This window comes from Culex pipiens, chromosome 2 (assembly GCF_016801865.2).
Source record: "Culex pipiens pallens isolate TS chromosome 2, TS_CPP_V2, whole genome shotgun sequence".
Classification (NCBI taxonomy): domain Eukaryota; kingdom Metazoa; phylum Arthropoda; class Insecta; order Diptera; family Culicidae; genus Culex; species Culex pipiens.
This window is the reverse complement of record NC_068938.1, coordinates 142844169-142869080: the sequence shown is the minus strand read 5'-3', so window position 1 is coordinate 142869080 and position 24912 is coordinate 142844169. Positions and strand designations below refer to the sequence as shown.

The window sequence follows — 24912 nt, the reverse complement described above, 5'->3', positions numbered from 1 at the left end:
AATGTGTCTGATCCAAACAAAAATCACAGCGACGAGATAGCCAAGGAGGTTGGGGCGCGGACTTAGTAATCTGCATGGAGATGACTCTCACCAGATTGATGTTATTTTTGTGGTGTGCAAAATCTAGTTTTTTTTTCTTCCGTACATGCTTTTTGTGTACACTTTTTCTCATACAATATTACATGTTTTTGCTCAAAAAGGTGATGTGCATGCTTTTGCATGCGTTTTTACATATAAATTCTTACTGTGTCGTCACCCCCACTGACAGTACCATAAAATTATCTAGGTTCAATAACGATACAAATAATGCTTATCTTTATCGTAAGCACGATAACGATACTTGTTCTGAGTCATCCAAGGACTCCATGAGTTATGATCTGTGGCTCTACCGCCGTAACAAGCGATCAGCGTTTTTTGACCAGGGATCATGCCCACATGGCTTCAGTGAGAACGGTAGACTACCTACTTTTTTATTATGTTGGGATGTCCTGAGTCATTCCGCTGACATCTTGCTTTCTACGGCGGTAGATTCAAAGATCTCAACTCCAAGAAGTCTTTGGACGGACCAAGAAGGATTTTTTTGTGAACCGCTCGAGAGTGCAAGGGTTCATGCGATCCACGGCAGGCTTTCAATCATGGTTCGTTCTTGCTTGGTTCACAATCATGTGCGAACCACACTTGAACGTGATGACGTGTATCGTATGAACCACGATTCGAGCGAGCGAACAGGTTGATATACAGTCGACTCTCTGGTTGTCAATATCCAAGGGACCGTCGAGAAAGAGAAGCATCAGTTAACAGAACGATGCAAAATGAAGACTTGATTGAAATTTGTTTTTTCTTGCTAACCAGCTATGGGAGAGAATCATGGCAACGTCCAGCAAACAAAAACAAAGAAATGTCAAACACCCTTCAAAGCTTCGTTTATCAAAGAAAAATGTCTATGCAAGCCATGAGAAAGTGAAATTATAGACAACTGGAATAGATGTTTAAAGCAAATAGAATCCTAGGGACCGTCGAGGAAGAGATCCTTCAAGCAAGAGAAAATATCGAGGAATAAAGACAATCGAAGTATGCAGTTTGAAGGGACTGAATAATTCATCGGTACATGGAGCAATATTGATATCGAGAAGATCGACAGCCAGAGAGTCGACTGTAAAAGAAAACTTTATTAAACAGATCTCTATAGCTATTTATTCGATGTTTCATATTAAAAGCGCAAGTACATGTTGTTTCAAATTCAAGCTTTGTCATGCACTCTGGATATATCTTGCGAGTCTTCGCTCAAAATGTCAGCCCATTTAATTCATCCAGTCTTCAGATATCATGTATATTTCCGTAAATATTTCTTTCCCTTTTTGCTCTCTTGCAAAACTTTTTGCAAAAGAGTGGCAACTAAGTACGATTACTACCGAATATTGATTTCGTATTTCAAATAAGGGATATTATTTGAGGTGATTTCGTATTTCAAATAAGGGATATTATTTGAGGTGATTCGCAAAAAAAATAATAGGAATTGGAATAAGCTTGCTTATATACTTTCTTTGTTCAGTGCCCTCGTTTGCATTTCTAAGCTCTCCATTCAACAGTGCAAATACCTTGAGATTGAGTACACCCTTTCTACCCCATGAACTGTACATGGTGGTACATGCCGTGCCATGGGTATATTAGCTCATATCACACAATAATTAAAAACTCCGCTCGGAGCCCACGTGACGTTACGTAAAAGCGCAAGTAAATTTTCCAACGTCCACCCGGCTTCAACATCAACTTTAAAGAGGACCGACTGTGACGTTCAAGCTTAAAATTTCCCCCCGACCTGTGACGCGAGTGTATTTTTTATGTCCAATCAAGTGCAATAAAATATTTCCACTTGCAGCTTTTGCCCCAAACGACCAGCCAAAATGACCGGCAAATTTAATGCAGCAATCAGCAGCAGTTGGGTCCTTAAAAGCTGTCCAGGTGCTACTGCTGCCCACAAAAAGCGGCAGTATTGCTGCAACGCGCCTAGTTTATGCTCATGACGGTCAGGGTAGGACTCCTTCATTGGGTCATTGGTGTAGGATTTCTGTGCCAACCTGTCGAAAACGGAATGACCGGGCCTGTGTACATTGTTTTCCAATAGTGTGAGCGAGAGAGTGGTGTGCTGGTCATTTTCAGCATGCAAGGTTTAGTTTAAATATTCTGCTCAATTTTACTAAGCGGGGAGCATTTCCTTTGCTGCGATAAGAACTTAGATTTGGCAATAAGGGCAAAGTATCAAATTTGGGATGCAACTTCCCTGAATGAGAAAACGCAACTTTAAAGTAAAGTCGTAAATTGTATTGTGTTTGGACTATTACTATTATTAAATAAATGCAGTGCTAAACTTGAACAATTTTAAACATTCTTTAGAACCTTTTAGGTACTGATAGGAAATCGGCTCACGTAGGTTCTCAACATTTTTCAAAAAGTAATCAACAACTTTCCTTTCAGTTCGTTATTATACTGGAAAAGCAAAGAACGACATTTGCCGTCTTCAAATTGCGTTCACATTTTTTGTGTCCTTTAATTCTAAATTATAACGTCAAGTGCCAATTCATGCCCACATATACTTCCCCATACATTAGGTACAAAAACTACATTTAACATATAGAATGGTGGTTAGGGTGGTCCTCTTGCACCTAATATCTAAAATGATTTATAACGCCTTTTTGTCACTTGAGAACTACAGACAAAATAAGTAGCCTCACGAGTAGTTTGCCGAGTTCAATAAATACGACGAGTTTTGCAACATTTTGCATTTGAGCAATCAAATTTGCAATCAAAGAGTATTTTAGTGAAATTTTGATAAAGTTCACCGTTTTCAAGTTATAGTTTTTAGGTAACTTTTTTGAAAATATTAGCAGTTTTTAATTCTTTTTAAATTAGTGCACATGTTTGCCCACTTTTGGAAAAACATATTTTTGAAAAGCTGAGAACTATATTTTGCTTTTTAAAACTTGGTTGATTCGACTTTTAGTTGCTGAGATTTTACCATGCAAAGGTTTAAATAAAGCACAATTGATGTTTGCTAAGTCTCACCCAAACAACCCACCATTATCTAACGTCGATATCTCAGCAATTAATGGTCCGATTTACAATGTTAAAATATGAAACATTCGTGAAATTTTCCGATATTTTCGAAAACTATATTTTCAAAGAAAATCAATCTAGACTGACATTTCAAAAAATGCGTAATATTGAATTTTAAACCTTTTTGAAATGTTAGTCTTTTTTTTTTTGAAATGTTAGTCTTGTCCCGCCCGTGTGGATCAATCGGACCGCGCGCTGGACTCACAATCCAGAGGTCGCCGGTTCGAATCCCGCGGCGGGCGCTCTAAAATTCTTTGTGTAAATATGGGTATTCGGCGCCGTCGCTCCGTGCCATACTTTCATACACTTAGGAGCCCAGGGCGGCGAAGTCCTTGTAGATAAAAGTAAGACACTAGTGGTTGGTACTAGCAATGGTGGCCGACAGCTATAAAGTCAACTTCGTTTGAAATGTTAGTCTTTATTTAAAAATTTTGAAAATATTGTTTCGAAAAAATCGGAAAATTTTACGAATGTTTTATATTTTAACATTGTAAATCGGACCATAAGTTGCTGATCCGAGAATTTTCTGAGCTCGTCAAAAATATTTTTCCAAAAGTGTTCAAACATGTGCACTAATTTAATAAAATTAAAAACTACGACTATTTTGAAAAAAGTTACCTAAAAGTGGCTTTAACTTGGAAATGGTGAACTTTATCGAAATTTCACTGAAGTACTTTTTGATTGCAAATTTAATTTTACACCGAAAATTAAGTTGAAATCTCTTGCGACCAATATTTCGATTTTTTGAAAAAAATCAGTATTGATTCAAAATTTCATAACTCGGTCAAAGATTTCTTGCACAACCTGGAAATTTGAGAAAAGTTGGCATTTGATGTCCCCTAAAACTTACCAATAAAAAATAGTGTTTTTTTTCTAGCAAATCAAGTTTAAGTGACAAAAAGTTAAGTAAAAAATCATCAATTTTGTTTACCGTGTATCATTTTTTTTTCAGTGTAGTCCATATCCAAACTTTGCCAAAGACTCCAAATCGATCAAAAAAATTCCTTCAAAAGATACAGATTTTTGAATTTTCATACATCATTTTTGTATGGACAGCTGCCAAATTTGTATGGAAAATTATATGGACAAACTAATGATGCAAAATGGCTTTTTTGGACATACCGAAGACACCAAAAAAGATTCAGCCGGATTAAAAAAATCAAAAATTAAAAAAACAACCGATTTCGTACAGAATTGCTCATTTATTAGATTAACAAAACTCTTAAAGTACCAATTAAAATCTGACAAATCTATATTTTTCACATTTTTTTGTTAATTTGCATTTGCAATCCAAACGATTTCTGTATGTTTTATAGCATTTTTTTGAGATTTTCGCAAAAACTATTTTTTTAAATTTAAGGCAAAAACGGGTCGCTAGTTCTTGGACAACTTCTGTTCAACTTAAATCAATTCCTGAACTCGACAGATTGCTTCAAATCAAACCATCCACTTTAACGACCCTCAGGTCTGTTGTGGTAGAACTTGTTCAAGTTACGGCTTTTTTCTAGAAGTGCTTCCAAAAACTCGAGTCGTGGTGTCAATATGGCCTTCCGCATCATTTTAAAAAAAGTTTGTTTAAAAGTAATCACTTCCTTATTTTTTTGGTAAAATAGTTTTAACGTATCAATTTTGTTTATTTTTTCCTATTTTACAACCTTTATAAACATCTCTGTAGTGTCAACATTGTTTTTTTTTTGAAGAAAAATATTCGTGGTGACGCTCGCGACGCTCATTTTTGGTTCGCGGCAAATTTTTTGTTTGTAGTGCTTTTCAGTTACGGAATTTGACAAAGTTGTGTATGGAGGACTTGTAGAACACACCAAATCGTACAACTTTGCTGAACATAGTGTTAATTTTTGATGAATACCAAAAAAGTTACAACCAAAAATGCGTTAGGCAAACAAAAGCATCGCGAACCATTGGTCCTGAGGTCTGAAATCTTCTTGTAACTTTTTGCGTATGAATTTTACAGCTATACAATGTTCTGAAGAAATGTTGCTGTTGGTGAGTTCTACAAATGCTTCGAACACCATTTTGTCGAATTCCGTAACTGAAAAGCAACACAAACGAAAAATGTGCCTCGAACGAAAAATGAGCGCCGCGATGGTTGACATCACTGCCGAGAAATCAGGAGTCAAACTTTTTTTTTTCAGAAAAACTTCAAAATATTAATGGAAATAGAAGTTTAACCAACTGGAAATAATTTGAAATGCATTTTCCTGCTTTTTAAATTATATATTGCATGTCTGGGATCGATCAAAAATATATTTATTTATTTTTAATTCCAATGTACAGCACCGCAAAAAGGTTTTTTTCGGCGAAAAAACATTTCTTCAATGCTTGAATATTTCGAAAACTAAGGCCGATGCAAATATTTTTCAAAGTTTTTGTCGCTCGGCTCCGACCGGGGTCGAGGAGGAAAGCAAAAAAAAAATTAAATAACAAGCCATTTTCTCAACATTTGAATGAAAAAAGTGTTTTGAAATGGATTTTACACTAGTTCAGTTGTTTTGCAATCATTAGTTTTCAAAAAATGTTAGATTTGACGAAAACAAAAATCATAACGACCAACAATCTTTTTGCGGTACTCTGCCGTTCTACGCATAATTGTCCCATGTCCAAAAAAGAGCAATTGAGAAAAACGCGATTGAATTTTTTCGCCGTATATGTCCCTAATTACCCCGGTTAACATTTTATCACCCTTATTTGTAATCATCTTACAGCTAAACAAGTAAAAATGATGAAATGCTTCTTAAAACTCATGATTTCGTGATAGAAAATACTTGGTGGGACAATTATGCGTAGAAGTTCAACGATGGGACAAATAGACTTGATGTTGTTTTCAATGATTTTCTGAACAAAGTGCTAAATTTTATGTGTTTTTCTGAACTTACTTTACTTACTTTTACTGCTCGTACAACCTCCGGGTCATGAGCTGTCTCCAGATGCGCTGCCACTGAACTCGGTCTTGGGCTGCTACTCTCCAATTTCGACTCGGAACTCCCACACTTCTCAGTGTTTTTCTGAAAGTATACGTAAAATTAAGCTTAAAAATGATAAAAAGTCAGAATCGTTCAAAAATGACTTGGGACAATTATGCGTAGAACGGCAGTACTGTGCATCGAAAATTTTCTAAAATTCTATAGAGTTTTTAATAAACCCAAACATGTTAAAAATGATTAACGCAGGGGAAATTTCGATTGAAATTTCGAAGTTCTTTGAAAAAAAAAATTGTTTCGCCCCCTGATTTTTCGGGCCGATTTTGAAGGGGGGAGGAGCAATTCCAGCCCAAAACAGGAATTTTTTAAGTACGTTTTTCTCGACCCTCTCCGATTTCAATGAAACATTGTAGACATTTTATCCTACCTTTATATAAGCCATTTTTGTGTATATGGAGCCAGTTACACTCGATAGTGACATTTGAGAAGGGCGTAAGTGTTTTAAATATTTTTGTATTTCGTAATTTAAATATTGCTGTATCTCGCAGCCGTTGCATCGTATCAAAAAGTGGTCAAAGACAAACTTGTAGGAAATTTGACGGGCTTTCCGAAAAAAAATACACTGCAAGAAAAAAAACACTCCACTTTTATGAGATTTTTTGATTTTTAAGTTTAAAGGTCAAATTTGAGCGTGAGCCCACGATTTTTTTTTCGTTCAAAATTTTTGTGGAAATAGCCTAAGATGTTACAAAAAGACTCACGAAAAATGCAGGATGGAGCAACTCACCTAAAAAATACAAAAATAATTTACTGAAATTGTTTTTTTTTTTTCAAAAATGCTCTTAACATCAAAATTTTTAAAATCCGAACACGAGAGTCGATTCTCTAGACAATTTTACATAAAAGTCTCTATATTGACTATTGTCCTCAGTCCAATCCTTGTGAAGTTGTCGGTCGGGTACAACCCTATTCCCTATTTGACATGGAATTGCTCGGAGACTTTGTAGACTTTATTTGTATTTTTAAAGCAAGATTAACAAAATAAGAACCACCCTACAGCAGGATACTTAACTATACGACCCAACCCAACTCAGGGCAGGACACAGCACACATGCGACCCCCTTTTTTTTGACTCCCCATTTCAACACTGCATAACCGTACAAGTTCAGAACAACCGTAAAAAATCGTCTTCCAGCCTATTAGGGAATGGCTCGTTATTCTCCGCTTTCTCGCTGGCAGGCCCAACCGAAGCCCAGGGACCTGGCGCCGCCAGGCCCCAGGACATGACGGCCACTCATCGTTTGACCATCTTCGCGGGTGCACACGTGGAACCTCGCGACTCCAATATTTTTGCGAATTTTGCGCGCCTTGCCGTCTGTTCACGTGTTTTGGTTCGACGAAAAAGTGTCACAAATCGATTCCGCAGTTCCGGACCCCCCTCCGCGTGCGGTTCCGACACTTGGTCAAGAAGGCTGGCCCTTCCGTTTGACCGCGTTTTCGAAGTTGGACTGAAGTCACGCTTGTGTGTTTGTTGAATGGAGTAGGAAAAAGGAGTAGTCGAGTAAGGAAAAAAAAAGAAGGAAGAAGACGTTTGCCCTTAATTGCATGAGAGGGTGGTCTGCAGCCCTCCTCCCTTTCTTGTTAGTTCTCGCACCTTTGAGTGAACTCACGTGTGTTGGACTGGGCTTTTCCCATTACTTATATTTGTGGTGTGGTCAGTGTATGGGGAAAAACTCAGAAAAGAAAAAATGAAATCGCTACGTTTTAGGTGAATGAAAGAAATCTTTACACGAAAAACGGAAGGAAAAAGTTACGTGCACCACGTAAACTCCTCGGTTTGGCGTGTGTGATGGTGCTCCGGGTGGTCCAGTTAATACGTGGACCTTATATAGTGCGACGAATCGCAACGTGAGGTTTCTGGTAGCACGGATGGCACGGTGGGAAATGTTGGAAAGAAAACCCATAGATTTTCATTATATGAAAACGTTCGGCCTATTGTTTCAACGACTGGAAATTGTGAGATTTTATTGAACTCAATCGATTTGCAAAACTATCAAATGGAGTGTTACCTGGAAAAGATTTTTTCGTTGCTTTTTTTGTGGCTTTAAAAATCATAAACTCAGGCTACACAGAAAAAAATAATGTAAATTTGGAAGCTGTAATTTTTGAAGGTTGAATATTACCTCTTGAACAATTCTCTACCAAAACCGGAAATGGATTTTATTTGTATTTTTTGATTTGGCTCAAACTTTGTGGGGGCCTTCCCTATGACCAAATAAGCTATTTTGTTCCATTGGTTCACCCATAGAAGTCTCCATACAATTTTGGCAGCTGTCCATACAAAAATGGTATGTAAATATTCAAACAGCAGTAACTTTTGAGTGAATTTTCTGATCAATTTGGTGTCTTCGGCAAAGTTGTGGGTAATGTTGAGGACTTTTGAGAAAAAAATAGGTACACGGAAAAAAAATTTGCGGATTTTTTTATCAACTTTTTTTTACTAAAACTCAATTTCCCAAAATACATATTTTTTGATTTTCGAGATTTTTTTTATATGTTTTAGGGGACGAAAATCCGCAACTTTTGAGCCATAGAGAAACATGGTCAAAAAATCTGCCGCCGAGTTATGATTTTTTGAAAAAAAATGTGATTTTTGGAAAAAATCGAAGTTTCATGCTAAAACAAGTTTGACATTGTTTTTTTAATGCAAAATTGAATTTGCAATCGAAAACTACTTTACTGATTTTTTGATAAAGGGCTCTGTTTTCACGATATAGCCACCGAAAGTTTGATTTTAGCGAAATATTTGCAGTTTTTTAATTTTTAAAAATAGTGATCATGAGTGACCATTTCGAAAAATATTTTTTTTTGAAAAGTTCAAAAAATTTGCTATAAAATTGTCTAAGAGACATTGAAGATTGGACCTCTGGTTGCTGAGATACAGCGGCTTAAAGAAAAAGAAACACGAAAATCAAGACGAAAATTGAAGTTTTCTAAGTCTCACCCAAACAGCCCACCATTTTCTAATGACGATATCTCAGCAATCGTTTTTCATATCTCAGCAATTAATGGTCCGAATTTCAATGTTAATACGTGAAACATTCGTGAAATTTTACGATCTTTTCGAAAAAAATATTTTGAAAAAAATTAAATCAAGACTAACATTTTAAAAGGGCCAAACATTGAATATTACGCCCATTTAAAATGGTCTTGATTTATTTTTTTTTCAAAATATTTTTTTCGAAAAGATCGAAAAATTTCACGAATGTTTGAAGTACCTACTCACATTGAAAATCGGACCATTAGTTGCTAGATATCGTCATTAGAAAATGGTGTGTTTTTTTGATGATATTAAGAAAACTTCAATTTCCGTGTTTCTTTTTCTTAAAGCGGCTCTATCTCAGCAACCCGAGGTCCATTCTTCAACGTCTGTTAGACAATTTTATAGCAAATTTTCTGAACTTTTCAAAAAATAATATTTTTCGAAATAGTCACTCATGGTCACTATTTTTAAAAATTGAAAAACTTCAAATATTTCGCTAAAATCAAACTTTCGGTGGCTATATCTTGAAAACGGAGCTCTTTATCAAAAAATCTGTAAAGTACTTTTCGATTTCAAATTCAATTTTGCATTAAAAAACAATGTTTGCATGAAACTTCGATTTTTTCCAAAAATCGCTATTTTTTCAAAAATTCATAGCTCGGCGGCAGATTTTTTGACCATGTTTCTCTATGGCTCAAAAGTTGCGGATTTTCGTCCCCTAAAATATATCAAAAAATCTCGAAAATCAAAAAATATGTATTTTGGGAAATTGAGTTTTAGTGAAAAAAAGAAGTCGATAAAAAATCTTCGAATTTTTTTTCCGTGTACCTATTTTTTCTCAAAAGTCCTCAACAATGCCTACAACTTCGCCGAAGACACCAAATTGATCAGAAAATTCACTCAAAAGTTACAGCTGTTTGAATATTTACATACCATTTTTGTATGGACAGCAGCCAAAATTGTATGGAGACTTGTATGGGTACACCAATGACGCAAAATAGCTTATTTGGTCATAGGAAAGGCCCCTACAAAGTTTGATTCAAATAAAAAAATACAAAAAATAAAAATAGTTGAAATCGGCCGATTTCGAAGAGAGTTGCTCTCTTTTATGATGTAATTTTACCTCAATTTAGACTGAAAAAGTGACATTAAACCAGAAAAGTGGTAAAATTACACATTTCCAGAGGTAAAATTACACCTTTTTTCTGACATAAAAGATGTACCCCTTCCGAGATGTTATATTACCATGATATTTTTTCTGTGTATAACATGCGAATTTATTTATTCAATTTGTGCAGCAAAATTCGCTTTCAAAATTCGGCTTAGGTGACGATATTTTAAATTATTTAAACTACATATAACTTAAAACAAAAATCTGAGTTGAAACATGACTCTTGATTTTGAATTTCTTGAAGAGAACACGCTTAAAAAATCCCATCAGGTCAGCAGATCTATTATTATTTAAAGCTAAGCAATTATTGGCCATCCGATTCATTTCATTTTTTTTTCTGGCTACAACTTTTTGGGTGCCTTCCGTATGTCCAAAGAAGCCATTTTGCATCAAATTTCGCCATTTTTTTCTACGTTTTTACACATTAATATTCAACCAACCAAATCATTAACATTCCAATTTTAAACCTTTTTAATCTGTTGATGGATAAAAAAAATGATACAAGGAAAACAATTCTAACATAACTTCTTGTCACTAAATATTTCAAGGTATATTTTTAAATGATGATTTTTCAAATCTTAAAAAGGACAAACCAAATTTTAGACATAATTTTTCGACGTAAAATAAAACTTGCAATCAAAAAGTTTATTTTTGCGACTAATGGCCGTCTTAACAAAAATTTAAAAAACAGGATTTTTTTCAGATTTTAGAACATTTTTTCAATAATGTGCAAAAAAGGGCACTATTTTCAAAACTTTTAAAAACTGCGACTGTTACTTCAAAATGGCTTTAACTAGAAAATGGTGCATTTTTTCAAAATTTTACTTAAGTACTTTTTTGCAATTTTTTTTTACATTATTTTGCCTGTTTTTTGATATTTTTTTTGTTGAAAAATTTAACTTAAAAAAAATCATAATTTCGTCTATTATTGTTCGGCCTTTCTGGATATTTTTTAAAGACATCATTTTATGTCCCTCAAAACTTACAAAAAAATGTTTTTTTTTTTTTCAGAAATCAGTTTTAAATGACAAATGGTGATTTAAAGAATCGGATATTTTTTAGTGTAGGTAGGCTCATGCCTAAAACTTTGCCGGATTAACACATTCCCTCAAAAGATACATTCTTAAAGAATTTTCACAAACCGTGAGCATACGGAAGGGCCAGATTAACCCTCTACAACCCAACCCCGCCTCAAGACGGGCTTCGATCAAAAAAATCGCCAAAAATCCATTCTTCAACCCATTTTTGATCTTAAAAAAGCATTGGAAAGAAGAATTCTTTAATTTTCAGAAAAATTACTGTTTAGAAGTTTGACTTGTTTTATGTGACTGCCAATGTTTTTAAAAATGTTTTTTTAGGGGTTAACTTTGGCTTGTTTTTTACTGACATTTTCTATATTTCAAGTAAAACGAAGTGTGCAGTAATTTTTGTAGTATCTCAGACTACGCCTCTAAGCATTTTATTACAATTTAAATGGTAATGGTTCCTACCAGAGCAGAAAAAACATGAAAAAATAGAAAGATAAACTTAACAAGATAAATGCAAATTAAATACTAAAAATAAAACAAGAAAAACATAAAACAAGAGAAGAATAGTTTTTCGTAGAACAAAAGTTCCTCCAGTACAGGGAAAAAATAAAAATTGCCCAAAAAAATTTGGGCAGTGGAGGGTTAATAAAAGAAATAATAAAATTTAAATAAAAACTGCTCATTTCGTAGCGAATTGCTCAGGTTTTGGATAAATAATAAATATGAAAAATAGTGTGTGTCATGGAAAGAGTACTTTACAGAATTCTCATTTTCTTGTACTGCTAAGTTTATGTTCTGGTAATGCCTCCGGTACAAATCATTTTTTTTTCGTATAGTTTTCCTCAAATTTCAAAATTTTAGTTAACAATTCAGTAATTTAGATGTACAGAAATCACAGTCTATTGATATTTGTTACATTTGCTGATAATTTATTGAAATTTCAGTAAAATGGTTGTCCAAACAACTTAAATTTCTGCTAAAGAAATATTATCAGTTTGACAGATCATTTGCTGAAGATTCATCAATCGTTGCTGGTATTTCAGTTACCAAAAATAGATTTTCTTACCTTAAATAATGTTTAGAAAAAAGTGGCTGGTTTGGCAACTCTCCAAACCATCAAAAACAGGCATTTGCTATTGATATTTTTCTTTCATTTGTTTCTTAAGATCACTAAAAAAGATTTTAAAATAAATACAACACATTTGAAAGTGAATTTTCACTTGGCAGAATCCAAACAAGTCATAGGTGACATTTCAGTTTGACAGATCTACTGTTACTGATTTCTTAGCAATGTTTTTGTTCATTGCCGAATTTCTGCAAAAGTTATGAATCGCATTCAGTTATTTATGTTGCTGAAATGGTTATGGTAGGATTTGTTCTCAAAACTTGTTTAACCTTTAACTTTCCCACACTCCCACTGTGCCCCTGCACCGCGACATATAATTCCGCGAACGAAAAACTTTCACACGTAAAGCAGGAAAAACTTTTGACCGCAACTCGATTCCTGTCCATGTGTCCCCCGCGGTAGAAAAACGAGACCCTGAGAGGCCTGCTGGCATTTATTTTGTGCGATACCCATTTTTATAATACAACAAAACTGCAAAACTCCAGACTTGGTCACTCCCCGTGAGGGAATGTGAAACACACGATAACTGGCGGGGTTATTTTCTGGAGCGCGCAGAAGTATAACCTCCAACCACGATGAACGGCGTCAACGGCAGGACCGTTTACAGCATTTCGCTGCACGACAGCCAGAGTGAACTCATCCAAAGGTGGAACAGGTAAATTTTTCCCCGTCTCACCAGTCGGGATTCGTCGCGTCAGGTGTTTTGTGGTGATTTTTTAGTATGAGTTTTTTTATTGTTGAGTGAAATTTTCTCTTCTCGATTTGGTCACCGTCAAAATATTTGTGGTTATTCGAAGGGCAACTCTCTCTCTCTGTTTCTCTCATTCGTCTAATTTCTAATTCAGAATAAGTTAGAGGTTAACGCATTTGGCGAGTGACCAGCACCAGCTGAAAGGTGAGAGTGAAATCAGTCAAAAAAGTGGGCCAAACTGGCTGGTTCGTGATTTTGGAACTGTGTCTGTGGAGTACCCAAAAGCAATCAATTGCTTAATTGAAAGACTGTTTTGAAACGAAAAAAGTGTGTCCGAGTGAAAAGCCTACATCCAAAACAAATGGAATTGCGTGTTGATCTGAGACAAGCGTGGGGCAGGTGGTTAAATGCTGGATAGTTTGGGGGCTAAATCATTTTATTAGGATTTTTCCAGACGTCGATTACACATTGTGATGTAGTTTTTCTTCCTCTCCAATTCGATGGCTTGAACGTCGTGTTGGATCTGAAAAAGAGGAATAAAAAGTGTGGTCAAATTTAGTGTAGTCAAAAAATCATGCGTCTCCATCTAGTGGTTTGGAGTTAAACCGTTTGAAGATGATGGCTTGCAAGTGAACATTGCAATTTATTTGTTGCTGCCAATACTCAAAATTAAGTGGAAATGGATTTTCCGAAAAATTATGATGTTTTGGAGCCTTGGCATCTTCAGAATTGTTGCAAATGGAACGGGATAACTTTTCGTTTGGTTGATAATTAGGGTGGTGCACGATTAGGGTGATTTTGAAAATCTAACTTTCAGGAATATTTTTGGGATTTTTTTTGTCTTCTAGAAAGTTGGCCAAAGTGTCAAAAATTGATTTTGTGGTCATATTATGGGTTTAAATGACAACTTTACGTAGCATCTTAAAATATGATCAAAATAGTAGTTTATGCAACAAGTTGCAAAAAGAGGATTTTTTCAGCACGGAGTTCGTTTCGCGGTGCCTGTCCGTCGGGACGCATTTATTTTCGCGTTCCGTTTTCGTCGTTCGTCGTCGGTGTGTATTTCGGGTGAGTTCGTGCGTGTGTGTGTGAAGGTGCGGCTAGCTCTGGTTGTCATGATGACAGCAGAGCTGAGCCAGTTCGTTTCGAGGTGCCTGTCCGTCGGGACGCATTTTTTTCGCGTTCCGTTTTCGTCCATCGTCGTCGGTGTGTTTTTCTCGTTAGTCATGTATTTGATACACATCACAGTCGGATTTCTTTGTTCTATGATTTGCAATTGTTTCACGGGAAGATTCTTTTTAAATTGCGTCAGCAAAATATAAATTATCATTCAATTCGACCATTCGTTTCCCGCGAATCACGGCGACAAATATTGTTTCAACGCGATTGTTCAAGTCCTTCAGATAACATCATAACTCTTCAGTCATTAATTGGTCGCTCATCTTATAATAATTTAAAAGTATAAATAGTCTCAGGGCAACTCTACGTAAATATGTTACGCTGAGTTTAATATTTCACCTTTTAATCACACATAATTTTGATTCTATCTTTCCACAGCCGGCTGTCTAAGATTGAATCATTTATGTTAAACTCAACACCAAATAACCGGGAACGGTCTCATCCGCATCATCCGATAGTTTGCCTTGAGAATACATAATACATCACCCTAATCAACAAAATTCATTGATTATTGGGCCACACCATCATCCTCTATGATGTATCCTGGCCATTACCCTTCCCCACTAACAAAATCCCAAGTAGAAGTAGTTTTCCGGCACACGCGGGGGTGTGGATATCGTATAGAACCCACCCTTGGTAGCAGCCTGTGCTAACTAACATTCCCGTCCCATTCCCTCGAGATCTACAAACTGACATGGCGGGCGCCGTTGGTGGCCAACGACTGTTTCCTATGCGCACCGGCTCTAGTTTTGATGATCGTGATGTTTTATCTTTTCAGCGCATTCATGCATGCTGTTGATAAGGGAAACATCATTTGATCGTTGAAGCGTGTGACCAGTTGTGCTGATGGGATATTACGGTCCTGTTCAGCAACGGAGAAGGACAACCATGGGTGGTCTCTCATGCTCATGCTCATACTCATGCTCAAGTTGCAAAAAGAGGATTTTTTCAGCACGAGTCGTACATTTATCCAACGAGGTTCACGAGTTGGATAAATACGAAGAGTGCTGAAAAAATCAAGTTTTGCAACGAGTTCCATACAATATTTTTTGCAATTCCAAAAAACACACACTGAGTGAAATTTTATGTCAAATTTTCATGTATTTTGTCAATAAGTCGTTTAAATCAAAAAAAAATGTTGAAAAGTGTCTTTTCAAAACAAGTGCTGAAAAGTTCAACTTTTCAGCACCCATTTGAGTGCTGAAAAGTAGAACTTTTCAGCATTTATTTTAAAAAGTGTTGCTATTCGATTCTGTTATTTTTGGTACAGAAAAGTAGGCTATTTCGTCGTTCTAGAATGACAGGAAAAGTAAGTAGATTCACGACGGAATTGCAAAATAGTAGTTTATGCAACAAGTTGCAAAAATAAGTTTTTTTCAGCACGAGTCGTACATTTATCCAACGAGGTTTACCGAGTTGGATAAATACGATGAGTGCTGAAAAAAACAAGTTTTGGAACGAGTTGCTTACAACATTTTTTGCAATTCCGAAAAACGCTTTTTGAATGGAATTTTATGTCAATTATTCATGTGTTAAGTAAATTCACCGTTCAAAACAAAAAAATATTGAAAAATGTTACTTTTCGATACTAGTGTTGAAAAGTTCAACTTTTCAGCACCCATTTCAGTGCTGAAAAGTTGAACTTTTCAGCACTGGTGTTGAAAGGTATTAATTTTCCATTTTGTTATTTTTGGTAGGGAAAAGTAGGCCGTTTCGTTGCTCCAGAAGGACAGGAAAAGTTGACAGTTTCACAGCGGGATTGCAAAAATTGATTTTTTGACACTTTGGCTCAATTCTGAGGTCAGATTCAGAAGATATCTTGAGTTTAAACAAAAATACCTCTGAGATTTTTTCTGCGCTTATAGTGCTAGATCTCTCCTTTCGAATGAAACTTGGCGCTTGCAATTCGGCCTGTGCTTTTTGGAGATATTTAAGTTAAAAATTTGCACTTGGGTGACATCGACATCTAGGATACCTTTTGACCCGATTCATCAGGAAAAAATAAGTAACAATGCCAATTTTGGGTCAAACTGGTTATGGTTTTAAGATTAGATCGATGAAGCTGGTGAAAAAAAACATTTCATGCAAAAACGGCTTCTTTAAATCCCTAGTAACTCATCAGGGTTAACTCGGATCGTTTTACGGCCTTCGACAAAGTTGTTTGTCATAAAAACTACATAAAAAACTCTCACTTGACAATGATCCGACCAATTTAACGCCAACTTTTGGTGGAATTTTAAAATGTATGCATTCCCCCAACGAAGAGTTGATCCAGGAGGGTATCTCTAAAGATGTTCCAAATTTTTTTCTTCTTGTCATCCTTCTATATTACATTTAAAATGCTTTAGCTTTTGACCCTTAAGTCCAAATTAACTTGTCAAATAATAAAAATGTTTGTTTTTTAGAGCTCGAAAAGTTCCCCTTTTTTCTAAAACTCAACTCTGAATTGCTAGGCGTTCAAAAAACTGATTTTTGAAAGGTTACTCAGATGCTTGCTCTAAATTTGGTTGAAGAAGGCGTAGATTGCGAGATAAAATTTTGGTGTCTTGACGATGTTGCTTGGATTGACAAGCCCAACAACTTTCTAAAGGACAAAAAAAACTTGAAAAGATAGATTTTCAAAATCACTAAAAATCAAAATCAAAATCAAATTATTCGCTCTACAGCATTGCCTTGGCGTTCTCGATTGCGAGATTCCTACTCGAAACTAGGTGTTCGAAGGCTTGATTGTTGAGGCAATTGCAAACCTCTTTTAACACCTTAGTTTCCATCCACCCCGGGATTCGAACTGACGACCTTTGGGTTGTTAGTCCAACTGCCTACCAGCGACTCCACCGAGGCAGGACAAATCTCGTCTCGAAAAATGCCACCACTCTAATGCCTTATTTTCAATCCAACCAAATGCCACCCCTTTGCATTTGCAACAACTTTCTGAAAACACCGAAGCTTCAAACCTTTTTTTGGGAAATCAATTTTCCACTTAATTTTGTGATCTGTTTTTCAAAGTGTTGTTCACATTCAGGGTTGCCAGGTTGCCAGATAAATCTGGGAATGCCAGATTTCAAGTGTCAGCGCTGTGCCAGATATTGCCAGATTTTGCAGATTTTACACTTTATACCCATTTATATCAACTTTTCGATTGAAATGAACGAATTTAATTGAAAGAAAATAGAATATATTTTTCATAAAGCAACATCAAATTAAACATTTTTGAGGCCATAATATCAGTCAACAAACTTTTGGATTATTTCATATCCATCTCCCCTTCACCATTCAGAATTGTTAGATTTTCATCTGTCAGATTTGTTTTCGATACTTTGCCAGATTTTTCAAATTTTGAACCCTGTTCACAGTTGTAGACAATTGAATCAAAAGCACGTTACTACTTATTTAGTAATCTTATGAAATTTGAGAACATGTGTGCCAATTGTCAATAGAAAAATGCATAGAAATATTTATTTTCATTCTTTTACCTCCATTATAAATGAAAAATAAATTCTAGCTTTTAATCAGGCTAGTTTTGTTGCTCTTAAAATTTGAAGAAATTACCTGAAGATTATCAAACTTCTCCTGAAGCAGCTCTCGCCAGCACTGTTCCTGAATCAGTAGGTTCCGCAAATCCGATACTTTACAGTGATTTATTTTACTCTTCTGCAACTCTTCCATCAGCGTCCGTTTCTGCTGCTTCAACTCTTCACAGTAATTTCGGATCAAAGCCATTTCCGCTTTAACCTTATCAGCATCAACCTGCGGAGAATCTCCGCAGTCAATTTTCTCGTCACATTTTTCCTTCATTTCCGGTTTCTTTTCTTTCTTCAAACAATGAATTTTCTTCCGCAAACAGTGATTTTCCTGCTCCAAACAATCGCACCGATCGGCTTTGCATTTTAGCCTCAGAATTATGTCCTTCAAATCGGCCAGCTCTTCCTCAACCTTTGCCTGGTCAACAACCTCCGTACGTTGCTGAACCAGTTCCTGTTCAGCTGCTCGTTGAACTAACTCAATCTGTTCTTGTTGACCTCTGCGATTTTGCTCATATTCAGCTAGTTTAGTGTTGGCCTTCTCGAGTTTTTCCATAAAAATCATTACAAAATCGACCAGTTCTTCAGTTTCGATGAACATCAGATATTCGCGGGTTAATCCTCCGGAAGGCTATTAAAAAAAAATACAAGCATCAAATCTTTCAGGAATTCCAAAGCAAAAAAGCCACAACTCACCCTCACTATAACCCTGGGCCATCGTGCCTTGTGCACCACATCCATCGCATACTGGGCGGATACCTTCGGGTCCATCGACATGGCCCTAAAGTCGGCGCAGGAGTGGTAACTTTTGAGCTGGCAGTCGCTGCGTTTACGCTCCGGCAGGCGGCGGGGTTCCTCATCGCGGAACGGGACCCGAAAGAAGGTTCGCTGGCTCGAGAAGGACATTGGGTGGAATTTTGTAGTTTAAACGGCGTGAAATTTTCAAAATATAAAATAAATTTGGAATTTCGCTGAAATTTTGTGAGAAACGCTACATGGGATGATTTGGCAACAAGTGACATTATTTTACCTCGCCTACTTTTAAATTCAACCGGGCTGCATAGGAAACGAAAAACATGACAAGACTTGACCCAGTCATTTATGTACTTTTTTTGCAGGATAATGAAGGAAATATAGCAATTTTAGTCACACTAAGCCTTTCGACCTAGTTTTCGACCCAGTTTTCTGCTATTCGAACAACAAGTTAAGATACATCAACCAAATTTTACTTCCAAAAATATGTAATTTTAACACTTTTCTGGTGTAATCTCACTTTTTTAGTCTAAACTTATGTAAAATTACATCAACCTTCCAAAATTACATTTTTTTTTACTTTTAAAGTTTCATATAACTTCCAGCAAAGCAAACTAAACCCGAAAATGGTGACCTGACGATAATCATTTTCAAATTTATCCAAAATGAGAATCGGTTCGGATTTTCATAGCTAAGAAGCTTTAGTCTAGAGCTTCCAATTTCCCGGGGCTACAATATTCCCGAAAATTTTTCAACAAAATTGTATAGAACAGCAACTTTAATGTTCAAAATGAGTGTGAGGATCAATTAATGGCTTGACTACTTTTAAAAAAATCGTACAACTTTATTAAAAATATACAAATTTTTCATTTTATATGCTGTTTTTCAAAAAATATCTTTTGATTTTTTATTGAGGAATATTTTTTTAATCAAATTTTAAATCAGTAAGTAAAATCCATGCTCCATAAACATAAAAATGCTTAGAGCAACACATGTCTCATGGTGAGAAACATTGGAAAGTGATAAACATTGAAAAAATGTGCACTGTATTCCGCCGGGGAATACAGTGCACAATTTTTTCGCTAATTATCTTCTTTATTCAATGTTTATCACTTTCCAATGTTTCTCACCATGAGACATTAGGGTGTAATATCAAAATCGATTTTCCAGCACAGCAATTTTTCAGTTCCTTTTGGGGTCCTAAACAACTCCCCAAAGTTTGGGAACGATTGGTTTAGTCCTCACTTTGCGCAAAGTGATTCAATTTTCCATATAAATTTGTATGGGAAAACCCATTTTTTTGGATTTTGATATTTATAAAATCCACGTTTCACGCTGTACTAAAACCGGATTCATATTCGGATGCTCTGGAATGTGCTCTACAACTTTCCCGAAGAGAGTATGGTGCTAACTTGCTCCTATAAAAAGATACAGCGTGTTCAAAACTCGTCTAAAACGTGTTTTTTGCTCGAAAATCACGTTTTAGACGAGTTTTGAGGCCGCTGTATCTTCTTTCAGGGACAAGCTAGCACCATAATCTCTTCGGAAAAGTTGTAGAGCACATTCCAGAGCATCCGAATATGAATCCGGTTTTAGTACAGCGTGAAACGTGGATTTTATAAATATCAAAACTCAAAAAATGGGTTTTCCCATACAAATTTATATGGAAAATTGAATCGCTTTGCGCAAAGTGAGGACTAAACCAATCGTTCCCAAACTTTGGGGAGTTGTTTAGGACCCCAAAAGGAACTGAAAAATTGCTGTGCTCGCTGAATTTGTACAACTTCATTTTTTTCCATACAACCATATTACACTAGGGTGTAATATGGTTGTATGGAAAAAAATAAAGTTGTCCAAATTTAGCGAGCACAACCATTTTTCAGTTCCTTTTGGGGTCCTAAACAACTCCCCAAAGTTTGGGAATGATTGGTTTAGTCCTCACTTTGCGCAAAGCGATTCAATTTTCCATATAAATTTGTATGGGAAAACCCATTTTTTTGGATTTTGATATTTATAAAATCCACGTTTCACGCTGTACTAAAACCGGATTCATATTCGGATGCTCTGGAATGTGCTCTACAACTTTCCCGAAGAGAGTATGGTGCTAACTTGCTCCTATAAAAAGATACAGCGTGTTCAAAACTCGTCTAAAACGTGTTTTTTGCTCGAAAATCACGTTTTAGACGAGTTTTGAGGCCGCTGTATCTTCTTTCAGGGACAAGCTAGCACCATACTCTCTTCGGAAAAGTTGTAGAGCACATTCCAGAGCATCCGAATATGAATCCGGTTTTAGTACAGCGTGAAACGTGGATTTTATAAATATCAAAACTCAAAAAATGGGTTTTCCCATACAAATTTATATGGAAAATTGAATCGCTTTGCGCAATGTGAGGACTAAACCAATCGTTCCCAAACTTTGGGGAGTTGTTTAGGACCCCAAAAGGAACTGAAAAATTGCTGTGCTGGAAAATCGATTTTGATATTACACCCTAATATTACACCCTAATGAGACATGTGTTGCTCTAATTTATACGGTTAGGGTAGAGTAGTCATCAATGAGACACGGGGAACAATGATAAAATGGCTCTCACAAGTCGTATTTTGAACCAATCAGGCTCATATTTGGGGGAAAGGAGTGTCTACGGGATACACGTCTGCCATATTAGTGGCATTGGTTATGGACGCTCCCTTGAAAAGTTATTCATAAATGTTTGATTCTGGGGTGTAGAAGTAAATTATGGACAAAAAATACTTTTTCGCTCGTAGGCTGCCATTTACACCAAAACTAATATTTCTTCAAATTTCTTTCGACGTTCCATAGGGATTGAGTTGGGCTACAATGTCCTTTCATTAGGCTTGGCCAAAACTTAGAATATACCCAGTATCCAGGACTGTCTCATTGTTCCCCACTCATTTCAGCTCATGGGTAACAATGAACACTTTGATTTTTCTTCATTAAACTTTTCCAAATCTATGGAAATCTTTCAAAACATGAACTTACATGAGTTTTAACTTCATTTAACCAAAAATACAAAGTTATATGGTATAAATATACGAATTTTACAAAATTTAAATACTTTTTAGTATAACTTTTGTCAATTAAAGTTTCATGTTGGCAAAATTGCTCTAAAATGTTCAAGGCAAGTTACCTGCAATGGAACAATACAAAAACATGATGTTTTACTAAAAAAATCTTGATTTTCGTAGAGTGTCTCATTGTTCCCCAGCTGTCTCATTGTTCCTGCCAAGTGCGTCTACAATGAGACAGTAGAATAACTCTGGCTGTAGATGTCCGATCGATCTCATATTTTGGTCAATGTTAGAACACATTAAAAGAAAGAAAATGCAACAAAAAGCTCATTAAAACATTAAAACATCATTGAAAGTTGAAAACCAAAAGTGTCTTATTGATGACTACCCTACCCTACCCTCCTTCTGGGTCAAAAACTCAAAATTACTGCGATAAAAATGCTTTCAAATTTATCTCTGTGACTTGTTCGAGGGAATATGTTTAAGAATAACATTGACACATAAAGTTAAAAAAAAACATGCTGAAATGATGTTTTTCATGGCAAAGAACAAGTCTTATTGGTTTCAGCTTATGAATAAATGAATATAAGCATAAAATTCATCTTACAAATCTAACTTCTTGTAGACACTATTTCATAAAATTACAATATTTTTAAAATTCCAAAAAGTCTAAAAACTACAAAATTTCAATAAAATTAAATATAAGTGTAATCAGCTGAAAACAAATTAAATTGCATTCTTCTCAATTTTGATCTTAGCTAGAGGGTGTTTATAACTTATTTTCAAATGATTTAACAACAATTTTCGCTTAAAAAAAGTTACCAAAAATATAATTGTTTGTGTGTCTCTTTGTATTCACAGTAATGCATTCTGCTGAAACGCTCAACCAGACCAGCAAAAAATAGTTTATTTTCATACCATAATTGTAATTTTTATTGCCAAACAAATCAGCAAGATCTTTTTCAAGATGTGAATGATTCAGAAATAAATATTATCTGGATTAAACCAGAAAAGAACCTAATAATTTTTTGCTAAGTTCAATATGAACAGTAGATTGAAATGAATAAAATCAAGTTAGGTTCTCGCATTATTTTTTTTGTAAATTTTCAAAACATTGGGACCCTAATGTAAGCAAAAGTTATAATTTCAATTGAATTTCGGGAATTCCCGGGAAATTTACAAATTTCCCGAAAAACGGGAAATATTATTTTTGGGAAATCCCGGGGACGGGAAATTCGAGAATCTACCCCAATCCTTAAATTTGATCAATGCTTCTTCTTATCATTTTCTGATTTTATATTTATTCGAATCCCTTGAATGTGCCTTTTGCAGATTTAAATATCATTCAAATTTAAAATAAATCCAATCGAAACAAAAAAAAACAAATCACACATCATTTTGTGAAAAAACATTTATTCAAGTGAATAAATTACGAGAAAACATTACAATTCAATCGTACATGTCATTAACTAAAACTAATGCTTCAGTTCCAGCCACCAAACTGCTGCTCCGGATATCCATCGCGCACTCCACAAATTGGATCCTGTGTTTAGAAGAAACAATTCATTAGTTCAGTTATGGGGCATAATTTAGTTTCTAAACATTACCTCGCCAAGACAATCGATAATTCCATCAATTTCAACCCTTCCGATTGGTCGGTCCGCCAGTCGGTCTTCACTCGATCTGTAATTTAAACAAAATTGTGTTGGTTTATTTCAAAAGAAACTTTTGATTTTAAATTTACCACAATAGTTTCTCCAAATTCAGCCACAGTAACATCGATAACTATCCAACTTCAGTAACGCCAGTAACGCCAGTAACAGGGAACCTCTCATGAAAATAGAAACAAGAACAAAAACGATTAATCAAGAACAGATAACAATAACCGCAAACAGTAAAACCAATAAAAGTATGCAACAGCAACGTAAAAAGTACACGTCATGCCACAAAGCAAAAAAAGTACCAAACTGACAAATTTCGAATGCTCCGATCGTAGCAACCATGGAACAGTAGCCGAACCCAAATTTTGACAGGAGCCTGAAATGTCAATTTTGGAAAGAAATGATGCCGAAAAATTTAAATTTTGGGAAATGGGTTCAATTTGTGTCGGTGGTTCCGGTTCCGGATTCACACCGGAACCATCTTCCGGTGAATCCGGCATCGGAATCACCACCACCGGAACCAACGTAACGGCTTCGTCACCCAAAAACCACCCCATTGAATCTGAAAGAGAAATAAAATTTACATCCGCAGACGATTCCACAATCGGTAGAACCGCCGCGGTTTGTTCCAAAGATTCATTTAATAAATTGTCCATTTTCGATGGTCCCGGAACCGAATCCACCGGAGAATCGGAATTTTCCAAAATGTCAAGAGAAAAGTAATTTTGTTCCGACTCCGGTGGATCCGGCTTCGGAACCACCTCGTCGCGTCCGTCATAGTCGGTCGGTTTTGTCACCATATTCCTCGGGGTCTGCTCATTGGCCACCCTCCGATCCCCCGTGCCAACTTCCGCAGTGGCCTTCCGCCCATGTCGGCGGGATTCCCTTCCCCCAACGCAACGGCCCAAGCAGGATCCCATCAGGACCTGAAAGAAAAAAGGCGAGAGAAGGCGGAGCTAATTGAATTGTAGGTCTATTCTCACCAAACGCCAGGAACGGTTTGAGCTGATCAGCAGCGAGACTCGGCCTTTATAGCTTCGCGATTGTTATTTAGCGGTTACCATGAGTGCCATAGTTACGGCTCGCGCTTGGTGATCGTTGTTTGGTCTTCGTTGGATTTCCAGCAGCCTTCTGAGATTTGTGATGAGTGTCAAGGAGGAAAAAAAGTGACAGACAATTTTTTTTCAGCAAAATGTCTGGTCCGTTCTTCGAATGTTTTGAGTTTACAGATGGAGGAACCTGGAACCTAGAAGGAAGGTAGTGGACCAGTTCAGGCGGAACTGTCCTTGAAGACTAACAGGTTAGAAAAGCGGTACAGAAGATGGTTGTCGTGTTGTTCGTAAAAGACAGTTCCGTCACCATCCTGTCCCCGGTTCAATTATTTCGTCAGCTTCCTTGCCGCTGCTGATTTTTCTTTAAGGAAACCAAAGACGACTTCCGGCAATATCTTGAAGCTAATGGAAAGAACCGGACCGGAGGAAGGATTTAGTTGGAACTATGTATCTTTCTTTAAATTTCGTATCTACAATGAACACTTTAACAGCTACAAGGGACACGACACGGACCTTCTCCACCGATTTTCGATACTTTGTCATCTAGGAAGCGCTTTTCCTGGCGGCAAAAAGAGTTCCGCCCAGTTCGTTCTATTGTCCACTA

The 24912-nt window shown here is 36.2% G+C and overlaps 2 protein-coding genes and 1 long non-coding RNA gene across 4 annotated transcripts in view; 1 reads left to right on the top strand and 2 right to left on the bottom strand.

Annotated features, from left to right (window-relative positions):
• The window catches only part of LOC120431155 (protein stum), a 100918-nt gene that overhangs the window by 46535 nt on the left and 29471 nt on the right, over positions 1 to 24912 (top strand). The gene's annotated exons all lie outside the window — the stretch shown is intronic.
• On the bottom strand, positions 13490 to 18916 carry LOC120431156 (uncharacterized). Of its 2 annotated transcripts, XM_039596297.2 has the most exons (4): positions 18843 to 18916; positions 18509 to 18704; positions 17841 to 18443; positions 13490 to 13635 (listed from the first exon to the last, which is right to left on the bottom strand). In XM_039596297.2, exons 2-4 carry the CDS (start codon positions 18587 to 18589, stop codon positions 13552 to 13554), a joined length of 768 nt encoding a protein of 255 aa, XP_039452231.1. In that variant the 5' UTR covers positions 18590 to 18704; positions 18843 to 18916; the 3' UTR covers positions 13490 to 13551. The 2 variants fall into 2 exon arrangements, with proteins under 2 accessions (XP_039452231.1, XP_039452230.1); XM_039596296.2 differs by lacking the exon at positions 18843 to 18916 and having other exon boundaries at positions 18509 to 18752.
• LOC120431159 (uncharacterized) lies at positions 23024 to 24317 on the bottom strand. The gene is made up of 3 exons (XR_005607814.2): positions 23340 to 24317; positions 23203 to 23278; positions 23024 to 23138 (listed from the first exon to the last, which is right to left on the bottom strand). It is a non-coding gene; the product is annotated as an uncharacterized LOC120431159 (long non-coding RNA).